The sequence below is a fragment of the Schistocerca cancellata genome, chromosome 8, assembly GCF_023864275.1.
Source record: "Schistocerca cancellata isolate TAMUIC-IGC-003103 chromosome 8, iqSchCanc2.1, whole genome shotgun sequence".
Taxonomy (NCBI): Eukaryota; Metazoa; Arthropoda; class Insecta; order Orthoptera; family Acrididae; genus Schistocerca; species Schistocerca cancellata.
In genome coordinates this window covers 454,006,580-454,031,533 of record NC_064633.1, presented here as the reverse complement: position 1 = coordinate 454,031,533, position 24,954 = coordinate 454,006,580, and the positions used below count along the sequence as shown (strand labels likewise).

The 24,954-nt window shown below is 42.0% G+C and overlaps 1 protein-coding gene across 1 annotated transcript in view; it reads left to right on the top strand.

Annotated features, from left to right (window-relative positions):
• LOC126095624 (zwei Ig domain protein zig-8-like) overlaps window positions 1–24,954 on the top strand; it is a 529,063-nt gene that overhangs the window by 236,999 nt on the left and 267,110 nt on the right. Inside the window, exon 4 of the mRNA XM_049910390.1 lies at window positions 14,679–14,806. Coding sequence (XP_049766347.1) covers window positions 14,679–14,806 — 128 coding nt within the window. The remainder of the gene's footprint in view (window positions 1–14,678; window positions 14,807–24,954) is intronic.

The window sequence follows — 24,954 nt, the reverse complement described above, 5'->3', positions numbered from 1 at the left end:
ACGACTTCCTTACACTTAAATCTATACTCTATGTTAACAAATTTCTCTTCTTCAGAAACGCTTTCCTTGCCATTGCCAGTCTACATTTTATATCTTCTCCGGCAATCATCAGTTATTGTGCTCCCCAAATAGCAAAATTCCTTTACTACTTTAAGTGTTTCATTTCTAATCTAATTCCCTCAGCATTACCCGACTTAATTCGACTACATTCCATTATCCTTGTCTTGCTTTTGTTGATGTTCATCTTATATCCTCCTTTCAAGACACTGTCCATTCCATTCAACAGCTCTTCCAAGTCCTTTGCTGTCTCGGACAGAATTACAATGTCATCGGCGAACCTCAACGTTTTTATTTCTTCTCCCTGGATTTTAATACCTACTCCAAATTTTTCTTTTGTTTCCTTTACTGCTTGCTCAGTATACAGATCGAATAACATCGGGGAGAGGCTACAACCCTGTCTCACTCCCTTCCCAACCACTGCTTCTCTTTCATGCCCCTCGACTCTTATAACTGCCATCTTGTTTCTGTACAAATTGTAAATAGCCTTTCGCTCCCTGTATTTCACCCCTGCCACCTTCAGAATTTGAAAGAGAGGATTCCAGTTAACATTGTCAAAGCTTTCTCTAAGTCTACAAATGCTAGAAACGTAGGTTTGCCTTTCCTTAATCTTTCTTCTAAGCTAAGTCGTAAGGTCAGTATTGCCTGACGTGTTCCAACATTTCTACGGAATCCAAACTGATCTTCCCCGAAGTCGGCTTCTACCAGTTTTTCCATTCGTCTGTAAATAATTCGTGTTAGTATTTTGCAGCTGTGACTTATTAAACTGATAGTTCGGTAAATTTCACATCTGTCAACACCTGCTTTGTTTGGGATTGGAATTATTATATTCTTCTTGAAGTCTGAGGGTATTTCGCCTGTCTCGTACATCTTGCTCACCAGATGGTAGAGTTTTGTCAGGACTGGCTCTCCCAAAGCCGTCAATAGTTCTAACGGAATGTTGTCCACTCCCGGGGCCTTGTTTCGACTCAGGTCTTTCAGTGCTCTGTCAAACTCTTCACGCAGTATCGTATCTCCCATTTCATCTTCATCTACATCCTCTTCCATTTCCATAATATTGTCCTCAAGTACATCGCCCTTGAATAGACCCACTATTTACTCCTTCCACCTTTCTGCTTTCCCCTCCCTGCTTAGAACTGGGTTTCCATCTGAGCTCTTGATATTCATACAAGTGGCTCTCTTTTCCCCAAAGGTCTCTTTAATTTTCCTGTAGGCATTATCTATCTTACCCCTCGTGAGATAAGCCTCCACATCCTTACATTTGTCCTCTAGCCATGCCTGCTTAGCCATTTTGCACTTCCTGTCGATCTCATTTTTGAGACGTTTGTATTTCTTTTTGCCTGCTTCATTTACTGCATTTTTATATTTTATCCTTTTATCAATTAAATTCAATATTTCTTCTGTTACCTAAGGATTTCTACTAGCCCTCATCTTTTTACCTACTTGATCATCTGCTGCTTCACCACTGTCAATTGTTCCCTTATGCTCTCCCTGAAACTCTGTACAACCTCTGGTTTAGTCAGTTTATCCAGGTCCCATCTCCTTAAATTCCCACATTTCCCACATTTCGAAGAAGTAATGACAGAAATAAAAGGAAGATTTAAGAGTGGGTTAAAAATCAGGGCGATGGGATATCAACGAAACGATTCGCTGATAACTTTGCCATTTTCAGTGAAAGTGAGGAAGTACTCAGCATCGTCTGAATGTAGTTGGGTTGGGTTGTTTGGGGAAGGAGACCAGACAGTGAGGTCATCGGTCTCATCGAGTTAGGGAAGGATGGGGAAGGAAGTCGGCCGTTTGCTTTCAGAGGAACCATCCCGGCATTTGGTTGGATGGCCGGAAGCGGGATTGAACCGATGTGCTCCCTAATGCGAGTCCAGTGTCTAGCGACTGCGCCACCTTGTTCGGTATCTGAATGTAGTGAACTGGCTATTGAGCACACCATCTGTATCGAGAGAATGCCGAAGAAAGACGAAAGTGATGAGAACTAGCAGAATTAATTATCACGAAGCAGAAAAGGTTATTGTATTCTGGTACGTTAGAAACAAAATAAGAGGACATAAAAAACACACTTGCACAGGCGAAAAGGGCATATCTTGAGAAGAGTCTACAGATATCAAACACAGTCCTCAATTCGAGGAAGAAATTTCTGGGAACGTACGTTTGGAGCACAGCATTTTATGTTAGTGAAACGTAGACAGTGGGAAGACCAGAATGGAAAGAAACATTGAAGCGTTTGAGACTGTGGAGCTGCAGAGGAATGTTGAAATTTACGTGAAGTTATAACGTAGGGACTAAGGATGCTCTTCAAAGAATCTGTGAGGAAATTATGATTTGGGAAACACTGACAAGACGCCTATACCAGATGACAGGACACATATTAAGGAATCAACGAATGTCCTGCATGGTACAAGAAGGAACTGTAGAGGGTAAAAACTGAAGAGGAAGACAGGGCTTGCAATACATCAACAAATAACTGAGGTCATTGCGTCGAAGTGCCAATCTGAGATGGAGTGATTGGCACGGGAGGGGAACCGTGGCGGGCAGCATCAAACAAGTCAGAAGACTGATGAAAAAATTAAGACCCTCTGTTAGTTGTATGTAGAGGATGTTCCACAGTTGACGTTATACAGTTACACGCTTCTAGAGGAAGTAGATGGGAACTTAATAGATCAAGTTTTACAACGACGCTACAGAGCGTCAAAGTTACAGGCCCTGACGCCTTTAAATGTATGTATACACAGGGAGATTTTGTGATGACGTTGCAACCTTTCTAGGATGATGAGAGAAGGTAAAATGTATCAACCTGAGGTAAGGGTCCCCGTACCGGAATCGTACGAGTTTAAAGTTACAAGCAAAAACCGTTCTGATACCTCTGACATTGGAATACATGTACTGGTACTGTTGTTGCTTGGATCGTAGGGCAGACAATGGAGCAAAACAAGAAAAATATGTCGTAGACATGGGCTCTAAAGTGAATAATTTAAGAGTTATGGGTACTTTTTCAATACAGGGGAAGTGTTTCGCCGTGCCCTCTACAACCTCTTAGAAGTGTGTAACATGAATTGTGAAACACCCTGTATGTCTGTCAGCCAGGAACTGATACCAGGAGAACACAGCACTAGCGCACTATCATTCCTATAACCCCTAAATTACAGACACATTGCCACTTCCAGCCCTCCCGCTCCTAGAGTTGGAAAGCGGGATATAGCATATAACAAATACGAATATAGACTCTTGATTGCTTCTTCCGTGCTATCTTGTAACCCCCAGCAACGAAATGGCAATTTTGTTTGTACAACATTTGATCCCTCGAAGCGTATGTTAGCTATGGCAACAAACTAGATCTCGTCACAACTGAAAATCCGATCTTTCACGTTGGGAAATGCACACACAAAATACTACCGGAATGGGACGTAAATCGGTTGATAGATGTAGTGTCTATGTAAAAGCTACCACCGGGTTGCAATTTCATGAAAATTGGACATTTATTCGGTGTGTCATTGACTGATTGAGTTCATGGATGTCCTCTTGAATTATATTGTGCCAAATTCTGTCCAACTGGCGCATTAGATTGTCAAAATCCTGAGAGGATTCCAGGGCACTGCCCATAATGCTCCAAACGTCCTCATTTGGGGAGGGACCTGGCGACCGTGCTGGACAAGGCACTGGATTTATTAAAATATTTTTAACTAGCTTTCGGGCCGTACGAATTTAGCCATTGCAATAGTGGAACGGACGTAAGAAAGACACAACACCCATTTCCCGAGCGGAGAAAATCTCCGACCCGGCCGGGAATGGAATCAGGGCCCCTTCTATTGGGAATCCACCGCGCTGACCGCACAGCTACCGAGGCAGACTAAGGTAGGGGTTAACGTAAAAGACTTTGTTTTTCAAATGGAAATTGTACTGCAAATTATTCAGAAGACGAAGTAAAAATTCCAGAATTCGGATCGAGAACAGCTGCCAAGATGAGTAACGTAGAAGTAAATATCCTCGGAGTAGTGAAGCAACTTAAACCACTTAATAAAAGCAAGTCTTCTGGTCCAGACTGTACACCAATTAGGTTGCTTTCGGAGTATGCTGACGGATTAGCTCCATACTTAATAGTCATATACAACCGTTCGCTAGACGAAAGATCCAAAGACTGGAAAGTTGCACAGGTCACACCAATATCCAAGAAAGGTAGTAGGAGAAATCCACAAAATTACAGGCCCATATATGCAGCAGGATTTTGGAACATATATTGTGTTCAAACATTGTGAATTACCTCGAAGAAAATGGTCTATTGACACACAGTCAACATGGGTTCAGAAAATATCGTTCCTGTGAAACACAACTAGCTCATTATTCACATGAAGTGTTGAGTGTTATTGACAAGGGATTTCAGATCGATTCCGTATTTCTGGATTTCAGGAAGGCTTTTGACACTATACTACACAAGCGGCTCATATTGAAATTGCGTGCTTATAGAATATCGTCTCAGTTATATGACTGGATTTGTGATTTCCTCTCAGAGAGGTCACAGTTCGTAGTAACTGACGGGAAGTCATCGAGTAAAACAGAAGTGATTTCTGGAGTTCCCCAAGGTAGGGTTATAGGCCCGTTGCTGTTCCTTATCTGTACAAACGATTTGGGAGACAATCTTAGCAGCCGTCTTCGGTTGTTTGCAGATGACGCAGTTGTTTATCGACTAATAAGGTCATCAGAAGATCAAAACAAACTGGAAAATGATTTAGAAAACGTATCTGAATAGTGCGAAAAGTGGTAGTTGACCTTAAATAACGAGAAGTGTGTGGTCATCCACATGAGTGCTAAAAGGAATCCGTTAAACTTAGGCTAAACGATAAATCAGTCTAACCTAAAGGCCCTAAATTCAACTGAATACCTAGTTATTACGAATACGAACAACTTAAATTGGAACGAACACATAGAAAATGTTGTCGGGAAGGCTAACCAAAGACTGCGTTTCACTGGCAAGACACTTAGAAAATGTAGCAGATCTACTAAGGAGACTGCCTACACTACTCTTGTCCGTCCTGTTTTACAATACTGCTACGCGGTGTGGGATCCTTTCCAGATAGGAATGACGGAGTACAAGTTCAAAGAACGCATAACGTCTTGTACCATCGCGAAATATGGGAGAGAGTGTCACAGAAATGATACGGGATTTGGGCTGCATATCATTAAAAGAAAGGCGTTTTTCGTTGCGACGGTATCTCCTCCCAAAATTGTCCTCCGAATGCGAAAATATTTTGTTGACACCGACCTACATTGGGAGGAACGATCGCTACGATAAAATTAGGGAAATTTGAGCTCGTACGAAATTCTTTCCGCGCGCAATACGAGATTGGAATAATATAGAATTATGAAGGTGGTTCGATGAACCCTCTGCCAGGCACCCGAATGTGATTAGCAGAGTATCCATGTAGATGTAGACGTAGATCTGCTTATGCACAGGGCCGCTTTTAAATGAAACAGCAAACAGCCTCAAAAAATAGTGTAAGAATGCCATTGTCCAAAAAATATTTAGAAGACTATATTAGTAATTCTTTCAAGACCACAATGAACTCTTCATACCTCGAGTTTTGTTTAAAGTCTGTAAACATAGAAAACTTCACTGTCATTCTCATAATTTGACCCTCCCTCAAGGCGGATTTCGTTTTAAATGCATCCCAATCAGATCAGAAATAAACTGTATTACGGTTTACAATATTCTACTGTCGAGTGTACAGAAAAGTCATATTGAAATGAAATGTCTGCAATCCATTGCAGATGCTCTAAGTTTCGTAGCTTTACTTCTTTTTCCTACATAAATAAACGATAGTAGGTTTTTAAGCGAAAATTCGTTCCAGACCTGCCCCCTTGACTTAACGAACGTGCAATACCGTATTTGTTCAACTTCATCGAAAACTGTGGCAACTCACAGTGGAATATTGGGTGCGACTTTATAAATTTTACTATTCGTACCATAGGTTTCTTCACGTGCTCCACGCCTGGAAATTTAGCAAAAGTGCAGAGCAATATAGCTCGTCTACCGATCCTTGCAATTTTTTTGGTGTTTCGTTGTCAACCAAATATTTAAATTTTTTCTGGGTGTTATTGGGACATTGTGTCATTGAAAATTTTCACTGTCGCTTATTCGACTGCATAATACACAAGTATATGTTGAAACTTCTTGTCCCCCTCTTCTTTCATTCCCAACCAGATTTAAGGCCCTCTCGCGCAGATGGCTGGATTGCTTCACCCTTTTCCAAGAATTCCTCTTCTTTTCCAACCTTTTCATCTCAGAGTAGCACTTGAAACCTGTCCCACTATCTTCTGTATGTATCCCAATCTCTTTCTTCTTCCTCTATAGTTCTTACCACCAGCAGGTCCCTCTAATACCATGGAAAGATATTCCCTGATGTCATATGCCTAACATCCATTCCGTTCTTCTTGTCAGTGTTATCCATATATTCATATCCTCGTCAATTCTACAGAGAACCTTATCATTCCTCACCTTATCAATCCACCAAATTTTCAACATTCTTCTAAAGCACCATATCTCAAACGCTTCGATTCTCTTATATTCCAGTTCTCCCCCCAGTGCGCGTTTTACTACCATACAGTACGGTATCCAAACGTCTCAAACGCTTCGATTCACTTATATTTCAGTTCACCCCCCAGTGCGCGTTTTACTACCATACAGTACGGTATCCAAACGTACATTCTCAGATATATTTTCCTCAAATTTAGGCCTGTGTTTGATATTAGTGGACTTCTCTTGTGACTCCTTAAGATTTTCCGGCGTACTGAATATTCTATGAGGTTTCGTGAGTGCCGCCGGATCGTGTTGACTTCTTGCCGATTGTTGTTGCTAGAAGCCAACATAATCCGGCTGCAATCACGAAACCTCACAGAAGACTTCTCTTGACTCAGACTGCACTTTTCGCCAATACTACTCTGCATTTTATGTCCTCATTGCCCCGTCTATCATGTATTATTTTGCTGCCTAGACAGCAGAATTCATTGACTTCATATACTTCGTGATCCGTAATTATGATGTTATGTTTCTCGCTCTTCTCATTTCTGGTACTTCTCATTGCATTAGTCTTTCTTCTGTTTACTTTCAGTCCATATTCGGTATCAACAGACTGTTCATACCATCCAGCAGATCCAGTAATGCTCCTTAGCTTTGAATGAGGAGAGCAATGTCATCAGTGAATCTTGTCGTTGATATCCTGTCACCCTGTATTTTAATCCCATTCTTGAATCTTCCTTTTATTTCCGTCATTACTTCTTCAAAGTACAGATTGAACAGTAGGGGCAAAGGACTTAATCTCTATATTACAACCTTCTTAACCCTAGCACTACGTACTTGGTCTTCCAGCCTTATTGTTTCCTCTTGGTCCTCGAATGTCATGTATATTACCCGTCTTTCCCCACGGATTATCCCTATTTTTCTCAGTATTTCGAGTATCTTGCACATCTGACATTGGTGAAAGTAGTTTACAGGTCGACAAAGCCTATTAACTTGTTTTGAATTTCTTCAGTTTCGCTTCTATTGTCAACCGCAAAGCCAAATCTTCCTCTCTTCTGGGTTCATCTGCCCCAAAGCCCAACTGGTTGTCATGTAAGACATACTCAATTTTGTTACTATTCTTCTGTATATTAGTCTTGTCAATACCTTGGATGCATGAGCTGTTTAGTTCTTCCACTTTTGTTGTATTCGATATTTCGTGGATTATGCGTTTCCAAAAATCAAACGGTCCGCCTGTCTCATACATTCCACATACCAACTTTCATGGTATGTGGTCAATTCATCAAATGATTTTAGAAATTCCAATGGAATGTTATAAGTCCCTTCTGATATATTTGATTTTAAGTCTTCCAAAGCTCTTCTAAATGCTGTTATTAATACTGGGTCCCCTTTCTTTTCCCTGTCGACACCTATTTCTTCCTCCATCAAGTCTTCAAACTCGTTCGCCCTCTTAGAGAGGCCTTCAGTGTACTCTTACGTACTCTTTCCACCTATCCGCTCTCTCCTCTGCATTTACAGTGGCATTCCCGTTGCACTCTTCATGTTACCATCCTTGCTTTTAATTTCAAGGAAGATTGTTTTAACTTTCCTACACTCTGAGTCAATCCTTCTGACAATAATTTTTTTTCGATATGTTCACTTGTTTCATGTAGCAGTTTCGCTTTAGCTTCGCTGCACTTCCTACTTATTTTATTCCCAAGTGACTTGTATTATTGAATTTCCCTGACATTTTTGTATTTCCGTGTTTCGTAGATCAACCTTAGTATTTCTTCTGTTACCCTCGGTTTCCTTACAGCTGCCTTCTTCGTACCAATGGTTTTCCTTACAACTTGCGTGACGGTCCTTTTCAGAGGTGTCTACTCCTCTTCAAGTGTACTGCCTACCGCGCTATTCAATATCACAGTATCAATAGCATCAGAAACTTTGAAGCGCATCGCTTCGCTACTTAGTACTACCGTAACCCACTTCTTTCCCTACTGATTCTTCCTGACTAGTCTCTTAGCCTCAGCCTACCCCTCGTCATTATCAAAATAATTATCTGAGTCTATATCTGCTCCTGAGCACGTATTACATGATATCGGAATCTCTGCCTGACGATCATGTAATCCAGATGCCAATTTACTTTATCTCCTGGCCTCTTGTGATGCTTGAACAGATTATTCGCTATTATGAGCTGAAATTTATGGTAGAACGCAGTTAGTTTTTTTCCTTTCTCATTCCTATTGCCAAAGCTGTATTCACCGGTAAACCTCTCTTATATTCATTTTCCCACCACCGAATTCCAATTCCTCGTGGGTTTCTCTTCATCTTTTGCATATATGCCTGAAATATCGTTGGTTTCTTGCCGATTCTGGTGCGAACAACCCTATCACTTAGCTTTTCACAGTAACTTACTCTCTGCCCTATCTTCTCATTCGTAACGAATCCCACAGATTTTTGTCGCTGTTGATATTACTCTATACTTCTCTGCTAGGAATCCCTTTCTTCTTTCCTGTTTAGTACACTTACCCCACTGTATGTAGATTGTGTCTTAGCGTTTCTCTCTGAAGATTGTCTAGTTTCCGTAGCACGTCCAGTCATCTGACATATCTAACATTCTAGGTTACCAATTGTAGAACATTACCCTTTTGCTGGTTTTTGAATATTTTTCTGATGGTCTCCACCCTGGCAGTCCCCTCCCACAGATCGTAAAGGGAGACTAGTCAAGAATCTTTTTCCAATGGAGAGAATATCAGGACTCTTTTTCAATTACATGCCACATGTCCTGTGTGTACATATTATATGTCTTTAATACAGTGATTTCCATTGCCTTCTGCATCCTCGTGGCGTCGATCATTGCTGATTCTTTCGCCTTTTAGGATCACTTTCCGACCCCGAGAGGAAATGGGTGCCCTGAACCTCTCTCCTCTGCTCCGCCGTTTTCGTCAGTACCGTTGGCACAACGAGGGTGACTTCTCATGCTAGAAGTCATGCACCATTGCTCATGATTTTTATTCAAAATTTAAGCTGTGACTTGTTTCGAATCCGGGACACAGGACGTTTTGATTACTTGTGAAATACGCTACATTTGGCTTCCTTCATGTCACCAACGAACAGCGAACGCTAAAAAGCTCTGACACCACGATTCTCAAAACTGCAGGCAATTTCACCTGCCGAAAAATGCCACAACGTAACGCTAAATGCTATGTCGCACTATAGCGTTACTTCCGAGAAGATTCGGCTGGATTTCGATTTTCACCAGGCCCACACAGTGTGCTCGCGAACGGTTTGGCACCCCGTGGCAGGCCCAGATATAAAGAAAAAAACATCGATAAATGAAAGCATAAATATGTACATTACTGCACGTATAAAGAGTAACTGTTGACATAATGGTTGTTGGGGAAATAAAGTAATCCGAAGAATATTTCTTCAGTTTAGACTGCCGGAAAATATTTTCGTATTAGTTGTTCCACTCATTAACTACTGTGGCGGCACCTTATAAATGGAAAGCGATATTCCTGTAGTGGCACCTTACATAATATATTTCATTGAGTCAGTATATACTAGAATGTCAAATTTTGCGATGATGTATTACATTGACGTGCATCCTATTTTATCTTTTAACGAAAGTGGGAATCACACTCCTACTTTAATCACTATAGTCACCGATTATCGAACACGATTTGAGGCACCATGTCACGAATTGCGCGGCCCCTCCCGCCGTAGGTTCGAGTCCTCCCTCGGGCAAGGCTATGGGTGTCTGTGTTGCTCTTAGCATAAGTTAGTTTAAGTAGTGTGTAAGTCTAGGGACCGATGACCTCAGCAGTTTGGTCCCTTAGGAATTCACACACACACACATTTGAACCGATTATTGTATAAAATTTAATCTTGTTTCATGGACAAGCGCATCAAGTAAAGAAGACGCAGTCTCTTCGAAGACCGACGATTGAATTTTAGGGATAAATAATAGGTAACGGTTTTCAACGGAAATTCTTTGTTGCTTTCTGGTGCGAAGATGGTATCGAAGTTCACATTAACATAACTGTGTTAGTGTTTACTTTTTTAAGATTGACATTCTACTCGGAACGGGTATTTTATAACAACTTCCAGTTCCTATGACGTGCGATAACGGCTTTATTAATTTCCTGCGCCTTCTATATTTTTTACTTTAATCGATACAGAAGCAGGATATTTCAAAGAAAAATGCACGTTGCGGAACTTCGGCGAGGGATGGAACGTTGTGTTATGCAAGTATTTCAATTTCATTGAGGTGTCTTTCCTAATATGATGCATTAAGAAGTTCTTGGTACGCTGCCTATAATGTACATAACTTTTAAGAGAAAAATTTCCCTTATGTAATGTTATCGCCTTCGTAGGGTTTTAATTTTTGTGATTTTAAATTTAAATAAGAAGGTAAAATGTTCGCGAAGGAAGGAACCATTATATTGCCAGAAAGAAAAGAAAACATACAGTCATGAGAATTAGGGGAATGTATTGAACTTACTACGTTTTTGCCGCGTAAAATACTTCTGCAGGAGTGTATTTCATTACTGAATCGATATTCGCCTTAGGCCATGAAGTAGTCGTTGGAAAGCAATGAACTTGACGACACGAAACAGTGTTATTGTTAATTGTCGATTGCAAAGTAGTAGTTTGTAGAAGAAGAATAATTGCATTGGGAATTCGCTAAAATCATAGAATGTTGATTTGATTTATGAATGTAAAAATTCGAATGCAGTAGTGTGCTTATGGAGTGCATTCAACAACTAAAATAAAGAAGTAAATAATAATTTTTAGAACATTCCTCTTGGAGTAACAGTGATCTGGCTAGAAGTACTTCAAAAATTGATTAAATAAGTGTCTCCCGGAACAAAAAATTTATTTGCAATGCTTACCGGTTTCGATCAGAATATGACAATAACCTTCGACCACCTATAGCATCATGGTAGGCGGTGGCGGTGAACGAAACAGGCGTTATGAATACACGAATATCAACTGCGCGGTCTACCATCATGGCGTAAGTGGTCTGAAGATGGTCAATTCTGACCGAGAGAGCTGAGAATTGTAAGTAAACATTCTGTTGTGGTCTTACAACCTAAACTCTGTCCTAACAGGCCATGAACGTCCAACGGTACCGACCGGCCGCCGTGTAATCCTAAGCCCACAAGCTTCACTGGATGCGGCTATGGAGGGGCATGTGGTCAGCACACTGCTCTCCCGACCGTATGTCAGTGTACGAGACCGGTGCCTATACTTCTCAATCAAATAGCTCCTCAGTTTGCCTCACAAACGCTTATTTTTATTGCGGTCTCGACTGTTTTTACTCCATACTTGAAGTCGTATATGACTTTAAAATGTTGTTATTTCGCAATAAAATTCATCGTAGAGTGAAAGATACAATCTACTAGACCGAGCGAGGTGGCGCAGTGGATTGCGCACTGGGCTCGCATTCGGGCTGGACGACGGTCCAAATCCGCGTCTGACTTTCCTGATTTACGTTTTTCATGATTTCCATAAATAGCTTTTGAAAGGGCACGGCGGACATCCTTCCACATTCTTCGTTAATCCTATGGGACCAATGACCTCACTGTTTGGTTCCCTTCCCCAAATCAACCAACCAACCAACCATTGCAAACTATAAAGCGGCCGAGATTTCAATCTATTAGTAGCAAGGCTCTAACACGAAGAAGGTAGAATCCGTTCTCTTATTATTTAATAAAATAAAAATCAGAATTTTAACGGGTGAGAGTTATGATATCGAAATAACGTCCATACCTTGAGATATGACCTTATCGCTAAGACAGTGATTTGTTACATCGTGGCACTATGTGATGAATATTTGAAAATAATTGCAAAGCCAAATTTTCCACTTTTTAAGCAGTTATGTTTCATAATCTGGCTATGATATACGTTTACGTAGCAAATTGTTGAAATGGCTCTGAGCACTATGGGACTTAATATCTGAGGTTATCAGTGCCCTAGAACTTAGAACTACTTAAACCTAACTAACCTAAGGGCATCACACACATTCATGCCCGAGGCAGGATTCGAACCTGCGACCGTAGCGATCGCGCGGTTCCAGACTGTAACGCCTAGAACCGCTCGGCCACCCCGGCCAACCATTTCATAATATATGGTGTTACTGGCCCGAAGTACAGTCTGTAAGCCTTCCTAATATAAGGTGTTGTTGGCATTCCTTGCAATTTCAGTGTAGCCAGTCCACAAATGTAGCAAACATTATCAGCACTGTTTACGCACTTGCGGGGCACATTGAACCACAATGACCACACGCATGAGCTACACCTTAGTAACACGTTGTTCCAGCACTCGAAAAGAAAACAGCTTGTAACAGACTGAAACATGCTCCACTTCTCCCTTCCTCTTCCCCTTGTTTTTACGAGCCCGGGCTAAAATGACCGTGAACATACCCACCGCCATTGTTGCCTGGAACTTCATCACTCTTGTAACATCAGAGGGACTTTGGAGCTTATACATAGTGAACATTAATAAAGCCGACAAACTGCAGGGGCAGCATACTGACTGGAAATGGAGGAAAGAAGGTCCTGTGAACCTGTGTCGGGAAATTGTGCGTACATCGGCATCAGATGTCATTCTCAATGGAGAGAAGTCTTCCGAAGTAAGAGTGATTTCAGTTGTGCCGCAGGGGAGTGTCATAGGACCGTTGCTATTCACAATATACATAAATGACCTGGTGGATGACATCGGAAGTACACTGAGGCTTTTTGCAGATGATGCTGTGGTGTATCGAGAGGTTGTAACAATGGAAAATTGTACTGAAATGCAGGAGGATCTGCAGCGAATTGACGCATGGTGCAGGGAATCGCAATTGAATCTCAATATAGACAAGATTAATGTGCTGCGAATACACAGAAAGATAGATCTTTTATCATTTAGCTACAAAATAGCAGGTCAGCAACTGGAAGCGGTTAATACTATAAATTATCTGGGAGTACGCATTAGGAGTGATTTAAAATGGAATGATCATATAATGTTGATCGTCGGTAAAGCAGATGCCAGACTGAGATTCATTGGAAGAATCCTAAGGAAATGCAATCCGAAAACAAAGAAAGTAGGTTACAGTACGCTTGTTCGCCCACTGCTTGAATACTGCTCAGCAGTGTGGGATCCGTACCAGATAGGGTTGATAGAAGATATAGAGAAGATCCAACGGAGAGCAGCGCGCTTCGTTACAGGATCATTTAGTAATCGCGAAAGCGTTACGGAGATGATAGATAAACTCCAGTGGAAGACTCTGCAGGAGAGGCGCTCAGTAGCTCGGTACGGGCTTTTGTCAAAGTTTCGAGAACATACCTTCACCGAGGAGTCAAGCAGTATATTGCTCCCTCCTAAGTATATCTCGCGAAGAGACCATGAGGATAAAATCAGAGAGATTAGATCCCACAAAGAGGCATACCGACAATCCTTCTTTCCACGAACAATACGAGACTGGAATAGAAGGGAGAACCGATAGCCGGCCGCAGTGGCCGTGCGGTTCAGGCGCTGCAGTCCGGAACCGCGGGACTGCTACGGTCGCAGGTTAGTTAGTTAGGTTTTAGTAGTTCTAAGTTCTAGGGGACTTATGACCTAAGATGTTGAGTCCCATAGTGCTCAGAGTCATTTCTTTGTAGAACCGATAGAGGTACTCAAGGTACCCTCCGCCACACACCGTCAGGTGACTTGCGGAGTATGGATGTAGATGTAGATGTAGATGTAGATCGTCCTGAAACCGCTCGGCTACACCGGCTGGGGTTGCAAATAATTTTAGAGGCATCAAACTGTGGAAGCCCTAGTTATCAGTTGGATGAACCGCCTTTAAAGTGCTGTTATGTTCAAACAACCCTTCGATGTCGATTTCGGCTCTAGTTTGACCTTCCTGAGCTGCAGTTATTTCAGCTGATATTGCCGCGCTGGAGCAAACGAAGTGGAACGCGGCGCTGAATAAGCATAGCTGCATGGCCCCGAGCTGGTGCGGCGCCGTGCAGTGCGCGCTGCTACGGAAGTGTGTGTGTGTGTGTGTGTGTGTGTGTGTGTGTGTGTGTGTGTGCGCGCTGCGCTTCCGCACCCTACGCCCTAACTGCATCTACGTCCGGTGTTGCAGAGCCGACGACGGAGATCGTGGGCGGCCCGGACCTGTACATCGACCGCGGCAGCACCATCAACCTGACGTGCGTGGTGCTCTTCAGCCCGGAGCCGCCGGCCTACATCTACTGGAGCCACAACGACAACGTGAGTAGGCCGCCAGCCAGGCACCGCTGCCTGTCTGCGGCTGCTCTCACTGCGCTGCGCCGCGTTTACCACAGCCGCGAGCGCGCGCCGTCGCCGTACATTCTGCTATACGGCGGAGCAGGGAAACCCAGCTGGAGAAATGTATCAATTCTCTACTACAGTTCACTAAAATATTGGAGGATCCTTTCTCCTCAGTCAGGATATAAGAGCCGCTGAGAACCAGAGTGGTATCACTCAGTTTTCTCCCACTTCTGAGGAATGAAAGTTTTTGCGTTTAGTTTAATGTAAATTCATGGTTTAAAAGAATTCTTCATTCAATTGATGAAATGGACAAATGAAACACACTGAAGTGTAAAAGAAACTGGTGTAGATATGTGTAATAAAATACAGAGCTACGTAAAGAGGCAGAATACGGCGCTGTGGTCGGCAACGCCTGTGTATCGCAACATGTGTCTAGCGCAGTTGTCACATCGGTTACTGCTGCTACAATGCCAGGTTATAAAGATATAAGCGAGTTTGAACTTGGTGTTATAGTCGGCGCACGAGCGGTGGGACACAGCACCTCTGAGGCAGCGATGAATGGGGGATTTTCCAATATGACCATTTCACAACTGTACCGTGATTACCAGGATTCCGTCCGCCCCGGTAGCTGCGTGGCCAGCGTGACAGGCTGTCAGTCCTAAGGGCCCGGGTTCGATTCCCGGCTGGGTCGGAAATTTTCTCCGCTCAGGGACTGGGTGTTGTGTTGTCCTAATCATCATCATTTCATCCCCATCGACGCGCAGGTCGCCGAAGTGGCGCCAAATCGAAAGACCTGCACCAGGCGAATGGTCTACCCGACTGGAGGCCCTAGCCACACGACATTTCCATTTTTACCAGGATTCCGGTAAAATATCAAATCTCCGAGTTCGCAGCGGCCGGAAAAAGATCCCGCAAGAACGGGACCAACGACGGCTGAAGGAAATCGTTCAACATGAGAGAAGTGCAACGCTTTCGCGAATTGCTGGGCCATCAAAAAGTGTCAGCTTGCGAACCATTCGACGAAACGTCATCGATATAAGCTTTCGGAGCTGAAGGCCCATTTGTGTACCTTTGATGACTGCACGACACAAAGCTTTACGCCTCGCCTCTGCCCGTCAACACCGACATTGGACTGTTGATGGCCGGCCTTTGTGACCTAGCGGTTCTAGCCGCTTCATTCCGGAGCTGCGCTGCTTCTACGGTCGTAGGTTCTAATCCCGCCTCGGGCACCGATGTGCGTACTGTCCTTAGGTTAGTTAGGTTTAAGTAGTTCTTAGTCTAGGGAACTGATGACCTCAAATGTTAAGTCCTATAGTGCTCACAACCATTTCAAACATTTGAACTGTTGATGATCGAGCGGATGGACATGTACGGGTACGGAGAGCACCTCATTAATCCATGTACCCTGCATGTCAGCAGGGAACTGTTCAAGCCGATGGAGGTTCTGTAATGGTGTGATGGGACGTGTGTAGTTGGAGTGATAGGGGACCCCTGATACCACTAGATACGACTGACAGGTGACACGTCTGTAAGCATCCTGTCTCATCACTTCCATTCATTCACGTCCATTGTGCATTCCGACAGACATGGACAGTTCCAGCAGCACAGTGAGACATCCCACACGTCCAGAATTGCTGCAAAGTGGCGCCAGGAACACTTTTCTGAGTTTGAACACTTCCGCTGGCCACCAAACTCCCCAGACGTGAACGTTATTGCGTGTGTCTTCCAATGTGCTGTTCTGGAGAGATCTCCACGCTCTCATTCTCTTACGGATTTATGGACAGTCCTTCATGATTTGTGGTGTCAATTCACTCCATCAATATTTCAGACATTAGTCGAGTCCATGCTACGTCGTGCTGCGGCGCTTCTGCATGCTCGCTGGAGCCCTACACGATATTAAGGAGGTGTATCAGCTTCTTTTTCTCATCGGTGTATTACAGTTACTACAGAAATTTTGGTTACTTGTGCCTTAAATACCTTTTTTTTAGTTCCTAAAAGTTGGAGTACAAATTTTTCCTCAGGCATTTACTCATAGTGAAATGTGAAGTGGTATAAGTCAAGAGATTTACCACTCTTGTTATAATCGTTTTGGTGAAGTGGAATATTTGAGAAGGAATACGCTGTCTCTTAATCTGCATAACTGCAATTTGTTTATAAAATATAAACATAATGTGATACAGTAAACGTAAGTCGGCACTTATTGCTCACATTAAGCACTTTTCTCACAAGTTGAATTAAAATAAATGCCTTGTTGTTGTTAATTACTAGAATGCTACCTACAGATTCTGTACATAGTTCAGCAATGGGCGCATCCACGGATTATAACTATGTTGTTGTTTCTAAATGTCGAAATTTCTTAAAACGTAATTCTTGTCTTGCTGATATTCGAAAAGTAACAATATTATGAAAAGGAGATGCAGAATCGCAAAACGACTGTCACAAATTAGCTTTCTGGCAGTAAGGCCTTCGTCAAAAATAGACGACACACACACACACACACACACACACACACACACACACATATATATATATATATATATATATATATATATATATATAAACGCAACCCACACACACATGTGACTGCAGTCTCTGGCAATTCAGTTGCCAAAGACAGCAGTCATGTGTGTGTGTGTTTTTGCGTTTGCATGAGTGTGTGTGCGCGTGTGTGTTGCCTATTCTGGCGAAGGTCTTACTGGCAGAAAGCTGATTTGTGACAGTTTTTGTTGTTGTTCCTATCTGCGAGTAAACATCTCCGCTACGTGGTGAGTAGCAACTTTCCTTCTCATAATATTGTTATAGTCTATCCTGGATTTTCCATTCTTTGATATTTGAAGAGACTTTATGATGGATCATTCTATTTACTCGATTTCACCGTCCACAACACCTTCCTGTGCCAAAGTGTGAACATGTCCAGGTACAGATACCTGAGCCGAGTTCGCAGTTGTCAGTAAGTTGAAGAAAGCATGGTGCACCGGAAGGGAGTGATATTTGGAAGAAGCGTCATCATGTATTTCCGTTTTGCCTTCGTGAAAGGTCGCACAGCATTGTTGAGAGGGATGTGTCTTATGGTTGTTGAATTTAATGTGTGACGTCACTGCTTGATTCGTGTAGGCTTTAATCTGGACTTCAATATGGATGCATACTTCCCTTATAAAGACAATTTCATCTTTAATAACATCTAGATATTACAAATCTAAAGAAAGAAAACATTGATAGTACTTACTAGCACTTTTACAATGGCTTTTTGATTTTAGAGCGTAAATAAACACTCAGAATGACACAGAAAAACAAGATTACGTGGCGTTGCCGCTTGACTTATACCACTATTCCCGTGAACGCACTTCACTCTGTCGTGAGAGGTAGAACGCATCTGGAGCTCTCACGTGGCTACAGTAGGAATGATCGTTACACCACTTTTCCGTAACAGATTTCCATCCATTGTACAGCTCAGAAACCAAATGTTTTGATTTAGACCACTTTGGTTCTCAGTGGATCACATAATAAGTAATTTTTACGACTTTTTTTTAAAACTAATGAAGCAATCAGAGTAAATCTTTTTGCACATTATTTACTAATTGTGGGACAGCCATCTGAGGAGATAAACTTGTTCTGTCGAAAATTGAGTTGTAGCAATGACGGAAGTATTAGAGTCTGCAAATCTTATCTGAAACAAAAAACGGAACCATTTTCATAATCTGCAGGTTTTTATGCGCTGAGTAACGGCACAGTTTTTTGAAGTTCGAAAAGAATAAGAAAACGGAGGACGTTTGAAACAAAGCTGTAGTTCTGTCGAGTGTTTTTGGTCAAGTTTTTTGAATAAATGATGCCCGAACACTAAGTCTATCAAATTTCAGAAAGATATCTGCATGAGGGTGCACGCATTCAGTTCCGTCAGGCTGACTTACAGTGTAAAAATGGTTCAAATGGCTCTGAGCACTATGGGACTCAACTGCTGAGGTCATTAGTCCCCTAGAACTTAGAACTAGTTAAACCTAACTAACCTAAGGACATCACAAATATCCATGCCCGAGGCAGGATTCGAACCTGCGACCGTAGCGGTCTTGCGGTTCCAGACTGCAGCGCCTTTAACCGCACGGCCACTTCGGCCGGCACTTACAGTGTACTTCAAACCGACGGGAAGGACTGCCGATACAATAATATAGATATCTCTCTGAAATTTGGCAGAATTTCTCCTCTGTCATATTCGCAAAGAGTAATTGCCTGATTTTTGTCACCTTCAATTTATTTGCTAGTTACTGAAAAGAAACGTGAACAAAAGCGCGCGACAGAACTAGATCGTTTCTTCAAACGGCCGCCTTTTCTCTTTTTCTTAATTTAAAACAACATGGCTATTACCCCGTGCACAGTATCCTATAGACTAAGAAAATTGTTTGTTTTTTGATGTCAGATAAGGTTTGTAGACTACAGGACTTCCCTCACGGACACACCTCATTTTGGATAGAGAACCTTTTCGGATATGGGGCATAATTATGACTGAATTTCTTAAAAAATCAGAAAATGCTGTCCCAGAGTTAGTAAATAATTTGATAAACTGTTTGCCTTCTTCTATAAAAATCGCAAAGTCGCTAATTTTATAGGTTGACTGAGAAGAATAGACTCTTTAGGTATGAGCTTTATACTACAACAAATTACATCATTACAGTACAAAGCCAACAGGAAGCGTTTAAAAAAAGAAAAAAAAAGCATTTCTTCGCTTTAAACAACTTTATATAGCAAAGTTATTTAAAGCAAACACCGACAAAAAGAGAACACTCACTCACTAGGTGCCTGGGTTCCCACTAAGAAATTACTCCACCGCAACAGTAACCTAAGGGGACATGCAGTGCAAAATATGTGTTCAGTATATGGAATAAGAAGTTCATTTTTACACCTACATTTAACATACGTATTCCGCAAGCCACGATATATAGCACGATGTATGGTACGTTGTACCACTACTAGCCGTTTCTTTCCTATTCACTCCAAAACATAGCAAGGGAAAAGCGACTAGCTGTACACCTCTGTACGACCCGTAATTTGTCTCATCTGCGTGGGCCTTACACAAAATGTACATTGTCGGCATAGGAACCTTTCTCCAATCAATTTCAAGTGTCTGTTCTCTAAATTTTCTTAGTTCTGTTCCGTGCAAAGAACGTCGTCTTCCCTCCAAGGAGTCCCATTTGGGTTCACGAAGCACTTCCATAATACTCGCATGTAGATGGAACCTGTCGGTAACAAATTTAGTAGCCCGACTATGAACTGCTTCGATGCCTTTCTTTAATACGACTTGGTGGGGGGCCCAAACACTCGAGATGTACTTAAGAATGGGTCAAACTTGTCTCTTTTACAGATGGATCACTTACTTATTTTACGTGTGGCAAGAGCCTTATCGACCATACGCCTGCTCTATCAGCCTCTTCCACTTCTGTCTGTCCAATGCGCTGTTTGTCCAGTTGCTGTTTCTGTTCATCTTAGTTTTGACCTCCCGAATGTTATCTCCATCTGATTCTGGGCCTTCCTCCTCCTCTCGTTCCATCTATTGTTCTGCTGAATGCCATTGTAGGTAGTCTATTCTCTGTCACTCTCGCTACATGGCCTGCCCAATTCAACCTTCTCCTCTTGTGCACTTTGACGGTATTACGGTGTTTGTACAGCCCTCTTAATTCTTCATTTCCTCTGATTCTCGATTCCATGTTATTTTCGTCGTATACGGGCCCAAAAATTTTCCTTAGTACTTTTCTCTCCAATATTAACAGTTCTCCTTCATCTTTTTTTATAAATATTAATGTTTCACACCAATATAACATCACAGATATAATGGTCTAACGACATAGGTAAATTTTGAAGTTACTGCTAAGTGGTCTTTTTCTTAGAATTTTGATGAAACTAAAAAGTGCCTTATTTGATGTTGCTAAACGGGCATCTATTTCTATATCTGTTAAGTTGTTATTACTAAAAATACTTCCTAGGTACTTGAAGTGTTCAACAGTCTTGAAACTGAATCTATCTACAATCAAAGATGCATCTTTTCTGGTTTTCTTACTTATGGGCAGGTATTCTGTCTTTTCTTCATTAACACGTAATCCTGTTTTCTCAGCAATTTTGTAGTAATTTTGTGTTAGAGTGAATAAGTTATACAGTGTGGATCTGTTTCTGCGGAAACCGCATTGGTAGTCCCCAATTAGTTCTTCTGTTATTGGTCTCAGTCTGTTTAATATGCAGCTCTATAAGATTTTGTAGGTGACATCCAGTAAGGCAATTCTTCTGAAGTTGTCACAAACAATTGGATCATTCTTCTGAAATATGGGGCACACTTTCCTAAAGTTCTCCCAATAAACTTAAATCCGTCATTGGCCTTCACTGCTACCGCGCTTACCTGCACATTCCATTTCATATCAGTTTGCAACAATACACCTAGGTATTTAATCGATGAGACTGTGCCAGGTAGCACACTACTAGTGCTGTATTAGAAAATTTCTTACTCAAATGCACCAACTTACATTTTTTTTTACATTTAGAGCAATTTTATCATACCAACTACAAATTCATCGACGACGACACCTTTCCGTACACCACAGTGTCATCAGGAAACAGCCGCACATCGCTTATCAACTTGTCCGCCACATCATTTCTGTACATAGAGAGCGAGATCTATGTTATCACACTTCCCTTGGTCACTCCTCAAGATATCCTAGTCTCTGAGAAACACTCGCCGGCGAGGACAACGTACTGGGGTCTATTACTTAAGATGTCTTTGAGGAACCTGTTCCATATGATCGTACCTACGATTACAGTCTGCAATTGGCCTTTCCAGAAATCTAGAGGTATGGACTCTGCCCGTTGGCCCCCATCATCCATAGTTTACAGGATACCGTGCGAAACATATCAATCTCAGTTTCGCACCAGTGAACTGATAGGAAGCGTAGTGTCATTTCCGACATTCAATGCTGCACTGATGCTGAATTTTGTTCTGAATTGGGACAAGTTACTCCTTTTCAACAGAGTACAGTTCTGGAGCCAATCTTGTTGTTGCCATATATAAGCGGCTTTGCATCTCACACTGATAAAGCAGAAATTGTGCTCTTTGCTGACGCTGCGATAATCACAATCAAACTCAACAGAGCAGCAACAATACAGCGAGCAGTAAAAGAAACACTCAGAAGTGTTATTGAATGGTTCACGATAAAATGTCACTTAGATAAAAGCACAGCTCATTCAGTTGTTTACCAGGCGAAATGTATCACCAACAATAACAACCCAACACGTTAAAAACGTATGTGTAAAACTGATTAGTCAAAATTATGGGAATGGATAGTCATCAGAGCGTTAACTGAAAGCCACATGTTATTGATCTTCTCAGATGTTTGAGCCCAGAATCATATGCGCTACGTTTGACTGCTGATTCTGGCGATGAAAGGGTAAGCAAATTAGCTTGCTTCACGCTCTTCCATTCAGTTTTGTCATAGGGAGTACTTTTCTGTGGTAATTTCTCACATAGGGGCGAAGTATTCGTTGCACAGAAATGTGCCGTGAACTACCACTTGGCATCCGATACTAGGTAAGCACCTCTAGACATTTCCATCCACTGGAGGTTTCAGCTGTATGAATCCATACCACTGCTGTGTGTTGTCAGCTGGCATCTACTCATCTTCCAACAGGTCGGCGTTTCAGACTTCATCTCTTGGGACCGAGCAAGAACTGATTAACTTTGCGAACGACCTGGTGATTCTGTGTCTAAACATTCTAACAGCACAGAAATAAGCTGAGATGTAGAGGTAGTTAAGGAAACAGGGAAAAGAGTAGGTCTCCAAACTGAAAAATACATATCTAGCAATGCTACAGTACTGAAAATTCTGAAAATTAAATGAAGGAAAATCGAGAGACTTTCTGAGTTCAAATATTGAGGCCATTCAGAAAAACGGCCTGGAAAAGATTTGTTACGAAATTCGTTGTGACAGAATGGAAAACGCTTTCTGGCCTACAGAAGACATATGTTACAAAAATGTATCTTAGCATACATCAAACTGAGACACTACAAAACTTTCAAGAGAGGGAGTCCTTGTGGAACTGGAACACTCACTTTAAACAGAAAGAGAGTCACTGAGGAAATGCGAAAGACAAAAAGAAAAATTTTGAATTGCAAATTATACTAGAAATGCTATACACAGATAAATCCAGTAAGTAAGCTCATCACTTTACCCAAATTTTCTGGTAATTCTACAAGACTCACGGTAAAGCTAATATAAAAGAATGAAATTGATCGGTATAGTAAAAGAAGACCTGAAAGTAGGAAGAATAACACAACCTGATTATTAAAAACTCAGATATACAGTACTGATGTCCCACAATAATACGCCGGCCGAAGTGGCCGTGCGGTTAAAGGCGCTGCAGTCTGGAACCGCAAGACCGCTACGGTCGCAGGTTCGAATCCTGCCTCGGGCATGGATGTTTGTGATGTCCTTAGGTTAGTTAGGTTTAACTAGTTCTAAGTTCTAGGGGACTAATGACCTCAGCAGTTGAGTCCCATAGAGCTCAGAGCCATTTTTTGAACAATAATACTTATTTTGTAGTTCGTCATAAAAATGAAACAAATATTATTGTGTAACATCAATACTGTGTACTTAATTTTCTAATATGTATGCAATCTTCCAAGTACCGATGAGAGTAACATAAATAAAACTTGATATTCCAATCAGAAAAGACTTTAGGAAGAACATTCACGACTGAAATCGTGCATGGCAAAATGGCTGTGTCCAAAACCAGCGCCGAGGCAACTGTGGTGTACTAAGGGCCATATGTGAAAGGGTCCAACGACGGCTGCAGAGTTGTGTTCGGACGAATAGACGTGCAACTGCTGTGTAATTGATCCTCCAGATGAACCAAGGGGCAAGCAACAGTGTCTCCTCTAACTACGGATCAGTCAAAGTTGCTTCTCATGGACCTCTGCAGCAGATGCCTTGTTCACGCACACAAGCTGACTGCCGTTCATCGCCGACGACTGTTGGAAAATTGCATGCCAGTGCTGCAACTGGACTTCCGATTAGTGGCAATAGGTGGCATTTTCAGATGAATCACGTTTTATGCTCTATCGGACAATGGCCGTTGGCGTGTACGTGGAGAAACGTCTGAAGTGAAACACCTTGCAAAACCGAGGGAGTATTATGCTCTGGGGAATGTTTTCGTGGCATTCCCTTGGTGATCTCGGCGTTCTGGAAGACACAACAGATCAACACAAATATGTTCTTATCCTTGGGAACGGTGTCCACTCCTACATAAAATTTGTATCTACCCAGCACGATAGCATTTACCAGCAGCACAATGCAACGCGTCAAACAGCTCGCAGTGTATGTGCGTGGTCGGGAGAGCAGCAAGATGAGTCTACCGTACTGCCATGCGCCCCGAAAGCTCTCCGATTCCTAACCAGTCGAGAATCTGTGGGAGCACCTTGATCGGACTGTTCGCGCCTTGTATCATCAGCTGAGAAACCTACTGTATCTGGAAACACCACTGAAGTCAGCGAGGCTCCACAGCCCGGTCTGTAATTTCCAGAACCTCAGTGACTTTCTTCCTGCACGTCTCACACTGCAAATGCTATTTTTAGGCTTCTCACTGGTGGTTACGTTCGCTCGATGAAACATCCGTACCCAAAGACTGGAAGTTGCACAGGTCACACCAATATTCCAGAAAGGTAGTAGGACTAATCCACTGAATTACAGGCCCATATCGTTAACGTAGATATGCAGCAGGATTTTAGAACATATATTGTGTTCGAAAATTATTGACACAGAGTCAACATGGGTTTAGAAAACATCGTCCTTGTGAAACATAACTAGCTCTTTATTTACATGAAGTTTTGATTGCTACTGATAAGGGATTTTAGATCGATTCCGTATTTTTTGATTTCCTGAAGGCATTTGACACTTTACCACACAAGCAGGTCGTAGTGAAATAGCGTGCTTATGAAATATCGTCTCAGTTGCGTGACTGGATTTGCGATTTCCTGTCAGAGAGGTCACAGTTCGTAGTAATTAACGGAAAGTGATCGAGTAAAGAAGACGTGATTTCTGGCGTTCCCCTAGGTAGATTATAGGCCCTTTGATTTTTCCTTATCTATATAAACGATT